Raw genomic sequence first — 6,005 nt, 5'->3', positions numbered from 1 at the left:
CTATATAATTTTAAATTTTTATTTATTTTTACCAAAGGCGTTTCTCTAAAAAGGTTGATTGCAAATCGCAATTCACTGCAAATGGTCAAAAACACTAAATTTGGAAAATAGAGTGATTCTTATAAACACATATTTTGTAGAAAATGTCACAATCTTGTTTGGCAGGCTATTATGCAAAATAGACTTTTATATTCTTTTTCTTAGTATTCAAAATGTCGAATTACATTCTTTCAAAAAAAAATAAAAAAATGTTAAATTACATAAATAATATCCCCGTTTTATATTTTTTTGCAACTTTTGTCAAAAATGATGCTACACATTATTTGCAACTAATGTTTTATTTTATTTTTAGGTTTCATTTTTCTCTATATCTCTCCTCATCATATACATTCCTATTTTTGTCTCTCTATCTTACACTAACAAACAAATTTTACCTACACCTTTAAAGTGTAAAAATATGTGAAACAAGAGGTAGTATTTATCTTTGGTTAATGGTGATACAATGAACAAAATTATTTAAATTCTTGCAAGGCAGTAACGAACTGGAAATCTTGAAACTCAAAGCAAAAAATTAATCTATTATTACCAATTAGTGAAAATCTTGTATTTTTTTTTCAAGCACTGATATGTACAAGATGGATGACGTTCCTTAATTCATGGTTTAAGGGAAGAATAATCAGTGAACAAAAAAATACAATTTGCATAGAAGCAAAAATCAGATCTACAAAATATCCTAATTTAAATTTTGCAAAACGACAGTAGCTGTCGTCGAAAGGAGCTCGCTTCACTCCGAGTCGCTGTCCATCGTTCCCATGCCCATAGCCTTTAGTCCTCTTGGTCTCTGTTTCATTACGAAGCAACCCAATCAGCATTAAGATAAATAGATTATATCATTGGATATTTGGATTACAAACCAGTACATCATAACAAGGATAACAACCAATCATCCAAAACTACAATCAGAAAGTAAGATTGAGTTCAGTGCCAGTACATCGTTTGAACTAACCCAAAAACAATCCCCTATTAGTTGTAACTGAGCAGCCCGATTAAGTAGCATAATTTTAGTTATAACAAGTTAACACCCAATCCAAAACTAACAATCAGAAGGTAAGATCGAGTTTCAGTCCCAGTACATTGAAGTATCAACTAACCCAAAAAAGGTCCCCTATTAGGTGTAATTGGGAACATAGCTTCAGTTCGAACTTGTGCCAAGTTTATAACAGTGATAAACGAATAGCAGCATATTCCAATTCAATTACCAACTCTAAATTAATCTCAAAGATGTCATACCCTATTAGTCCTTCAATCTGTAACACACACTCTTGATAAACAAACTACAGTTTTATAAGCATATATCACTGCTACAAACTTGACTGCTCGAGTTTCCCTATTTCCGTAGTTCTTAAACCTACAATACTTGCTCATACACACAAATTCCACGAGTGTGGAGCACGAAGTTGCACACATATCATCTAATTGAAGGTACTCCATATTTGAAAAAATAATTACTCGTAAAAACGATTTTCAAAAGAGCAAAAATGATAGAATAATTGAAATATTACCTTTTTGGGAGTCTTCTTTTCTCTAACTTCATACCTCTCTTGGCACATATCAGACAACCATGCTCCTGGACTCACCAACTGCCATTCCAAATACCACCAAATCAGCCTAACTAAAACTAATTTTTACAAATTTCATACACCAACCATTCAACCAATAATATCTTCATTTTCTTTTTTTTTTAAATTAAAACTTCAAATTTCGTCAACCATATAAAACCAATCATCACCAAATCAGGTTACGGCATCTCCAATACAATCAAGACGTCTACTAGTGTGGCCTGTCACATATAAGAATTCACACAATCTCGAAAAAGCTAACCAAAATCATTTCCACAAATTAAGCTAACCAAAATCATTTCCACAAATTATATCGAATTAAATAAATCATAAAATCCCCTAAAAAAAGAATTCATACCAAAGTAATAACTCAATCAATTTTTTTTTTAATTTTTTTTAAAAAAAAAAAATATTGAAAGATTAATATGTTTGAACTTACAAGTAAAGTACGCTGAACCAATTTGGCCCTCTTTTTAGGTCTTTGAGGAAGTTTACAACCTTTCATGGCAAGAAAATCTTCTTCCTTCTCTTTACTTGATAAACTTATAAACAACTTCGGCCATATCAAACTCCCTTTATCTTGCGCCGTAATCCCAAACCCATTTCCTTCCGCCATTATTATCGACTTCCCATTTTCTCTCTCTTCTCCAATCGTTGACCCTCTCGTCGTATAATACCTCTCTTCTTTCTCCGGCGACTTTAGATGTCCGGACACATCCGAGACCCTTCAACAAAAGCCGAATAAGAACACAAATTAATGAAAATTTTGAAACACTAGATAAAACCCATCAATCCAATTATCATACACATATATTTTCTGATAATATTGTTCATATCTCTCTAACAGTATGTATGATTACCTGTTGTTATGGTTGGTGCTTGTATTATTGTTGGTGGTGCATCGGAGGGGCGAAAAAGAAGGGTCACCGGCGGAGTCTGTAACGATGCGAGATGTGATTTTCTGGCGGATTCCGCCGGTGGATTTAGATGAGAAATTTGGGTTTTTAACGCGAACACATCTAAGTCTTTTCCCCCACTGTAACACAAATTCTGGCTCCGTCGATTTAATCTGATTCTTCTCTTCTCTTCTTTCCATGAATTGTATTGATTTCCTGCAATAACTTCAATGTTAATGAAAATGAAAAATAATCATAGTCCCATAAATTAAATTAGATTCAAGAACACAATATGTTGTACTTACCTTAAGATCTAGTATTGTAGATGAAATTATAGAATTGAAATTACTCAAAACATTCTACTGTTTGAATATGAGAGTTTGAGCAGTATGATGTTGTTTATGAGGTTTTTTTTTGGGTGGTTTTGGTGTTGTTTTTGTGGGTTTTTTCACCTTTGATTTTCAAGCTTCTCATATCTTTCCTTCTACCTTCCTCTCCTTTTAGGTGTTAATAAAATAAAAAAAAATGTTTGTCTAGAGAGTATGAATGTATGTATGAAAGACAAAAAGGGCAAGAAATTAAAGACGTTACCTTCACACACCGTCATTTGGGCCTTATTAAGGCACACATCTTGGGATGTATTATACAAATTCTTAAATGGACCTGGTTCACACTAATTTATTGTGGACCGCTAATATTAGAGAAAATATGGTTGTTTTATTAATAAAAAAAAAAGGTCACTATAATTAAAAAAAAGTCACTATATTGAAATAAAAATTTATTTTGGTAATATATATGCCTAAGTGGTTATTTTTGTAATGAAATATTTTATATACTGATCAATATGAATAATAAAGGCCACTATGTTAAAATTAGAGTAATAACGTCATATTTCAAGTTCACAATATTATTAAACGTTGTAGTAGTTTTAATAAAGGTTACTAGGTTAAAAATAAGGTTACTATGTTAAAAATAATGGTCACTATGTTCAATATAATGTCAGTTGCGTGTGTATAGACCTCGGGTCTACAATAATATTATTGTGGACCAGGTCCACGCAAGTCTTTTTGGATGTATTATTGGTCCCTCTCCGTCTTAGATCAAATACTTAGATGGGGCTAAAATTGGCCAAGATTTTAGATACATATACTCTAGTCATTAGAGAATATCTTGGTATCTTTATTTATTATTATTATTATTATTATTATTATTATTATTATTATTATTATTATTATTTTTTTACAAGACAAACTAAGAAAAAACAACACGACTAGAACAAAAGAAAAAAAACGAAAAAGGATAAAAAAAAGAAAACGGCGTTGACAAGCCTGAACTGTCAACCAATGAGCCGTAGCCACCCATTGACGAGGGACCTTTCGAAGTTCACAAGCTGAGAAATGGAGGATAATATCCCCGATATTATGAAATAATTAGAGACAGGAAATATCTCGACCACTTTTATGATGAAGAAGAGTAAACAAGTTCGAGCAATCAGTGTAAATCAACAAGCGCCTATACCCACGACGATCAGCTGCCTTAAGAGCCCAGAGACAAGCTTGTAATTCCAAGTGTAGAGGATAAGATGAAATAAAAGCTCTTGAGGCACCACCCAAAACCAAATCCGAATCAGGATCTCGAAAAATCCAACCAGCACCAGCAGTATGATCTTGAGCACTATAAGCACCATCAAAGACAATGCAAATATCAAATGAAGAGGAGGAGGGACCCTATAGATAGCCAGATGGAATTGAGGATCTAGGCCTATTACAAGACCCAACATTTGAAGAATGAATCATAGCCCTATAATCCCGAACAACAAAACTTCTAGAAACCCAGTCCTGCATGTGATGAAGAACTAATCCAGGAGAAATCATAGCCTGTCAAAATACCTTATGATTTCGAGCAATCCAACAACCCAAAAGAAGGAAACCAAACTTACTAAAACCTCCCAAGACTTGGAATGCCTCAAAGATAACACCAAAGCTGTAAACCAATCAGTGAAAGACTTGTCTCGACGTGCTTCAAGTGACGAAAGAGTTGGAGCAGAATTCCAAATGGTGGAAACAAAGGAGCAGTTGCAAAAAAGATGTTCTATGGTTTCCTGACCACCAAGACAGAGGACACAAGTTGGATCCATCGAAATTCCTCGAAACTGCAGAATTCCTTTGAGAGGAAGAGCGTTGTGAAGAAGTTCCAACAAAACATTGCATCTTCGGTTTAAGAGGCATACCCCAAAAAGACTTCCACCATGAAGAGGGAAAGGAGTGTGCTTCATCTAAAATAGAGGATTGACGAAGCAACATAGCATTAGCCGACTTAGTAGTGAAATTACCATATCTTGAAAATTTCCAGTAGACAAAATCATCCATCGGCCTACTGGGACGTTCCAGAGCAAAAATGCGACTGGTTGTCAAAGAATCGAATAGCCTATGGACCAAAGTCGAGTCCCACGCGTAAGAACGCGAATTAAAAATAGAAGAAACATGAGACGGAAGAGGTGTCTCACCATTATCACGAAAAGTCAGAGGTTCTCTGGGAACCCAAGGATCTTCTTGAATATGCACCTGAGACCTTGAGCCAACCTTCTAGGCGATACCATTGGACAAAACTGACAGACCTTGCAACAAACCACGACAACCCCAAAAGGAACTTGAAATCTTCTTTGTCTAAAAAAGACCAAGGGAAGGATACCTTGCATTTAGAAGCCTTGACACATGAAGTTGAGGATGATGATGAATTCGCCAACATTGACGAGCCAAAAGAACAGAGTTGAAGGAGCCCAGACAATGAATCCCGAGACCTCCTAAACCCTTAGGTAAATGCAGCAGGGATTTAGACCATAAGGCTAAACCTCTGGAGTGAGGATCAGATTTCCACCAGAAGCGGGCCAAAAGGTTCCCTTCGAACAAATCGAAGAAGGAATCTTAAATACAGAGAGCACATGATTAAAAGAGGCAACCAAAACTGAATTTAAAATAACCAATTTCGCTACTGAGGAAAGACATAGAGATGCGAAAGCCGACAGTCGCTGAACCACCTTGTCAATTAAGAAGCTAAACTCAGAAACTTTACTACCTCCTAGCTCCACAGGTAAGCCCAAATATGAACCCAGGGAAGATTTACTTTGAAGTTTCAAACTTTGGGCAAGAAAATCTCGATAGTCTTTCGGAGTGTTGGGGCTGAACTTCTCAAACGATTTTTGAATATCTTGGTATCTAATACAAGTGCTTTGAGTCTTACAAAACTCTAATAACACTGGTTGGTATTATCATAATACCAAAATACATTTTTTATCATCTTGGTACTATGAAAATACCAATGAGAGTCATTAAAAATTACTCCCTATGTTTTTAATTGCTACAGTCTAACCAAAAATTATGTTAATATACAACTTTGACTAGTAATTTTTCAGTCTACCTATTATGAAATCAAAGCATACGTTTTGATTAAATCGACCTTCACTATAGCACTTTATTTTTTTTTTTATTTT

At 34.6% G+C, this 6,005-nt stretch overlaps 1 protein-coding gene across 1 annotated transcript; it reads right to left on the bottom strand.

The window, feature by feature from the left end:
* Positions 1-582: 582 nt before the first annotated feature.
* Positions 583-3,098, bottom strand: LOC110707523. Its single transcript, XM_021885544.1, has 5 exons — positions 2,821-3,098; positions 2,480-2,731; positions 2,059-2,344; positions 1,563-1,640; positions 583-841 (listed from the first exon to the last, which is right to left on the bottom strand). The coding sequence occupies exons 2-5, from the start codon at positions 2,713-2,715 to the stop codon at positions 785-787; spliced, it is 657 nt and encodes a 218-aa protein (XP_021741236.1). The 5' UTR covers positions 2,716-2,731; positions 2,821-3,098; the 3' UTR covers positions 583-784.
* Positions 3,099-6,005: the final 2,907 nt, after the last annotated feature.

Source organism: Chenopodium quinoa, unplaced genomic scaffold, assembly GCF_001683475.1.
Source record: "Chenopodium quinoa cultivar QQ74 unplaced genomic scaffold, ASM168347v1, whole genome shotgun sequence".
Classification (NCBI taxonomy): domain Eukaryota; kingdom Viridiplantae; phylum Streptophyta; class Magnoliopsida; order Caryophyllales; family Amaranthaceae; genus Chenopodium; species Chenopodium quinoa.
This window is presented reverse-complemented; position numbering and strand designations above follow the sequence as displayed.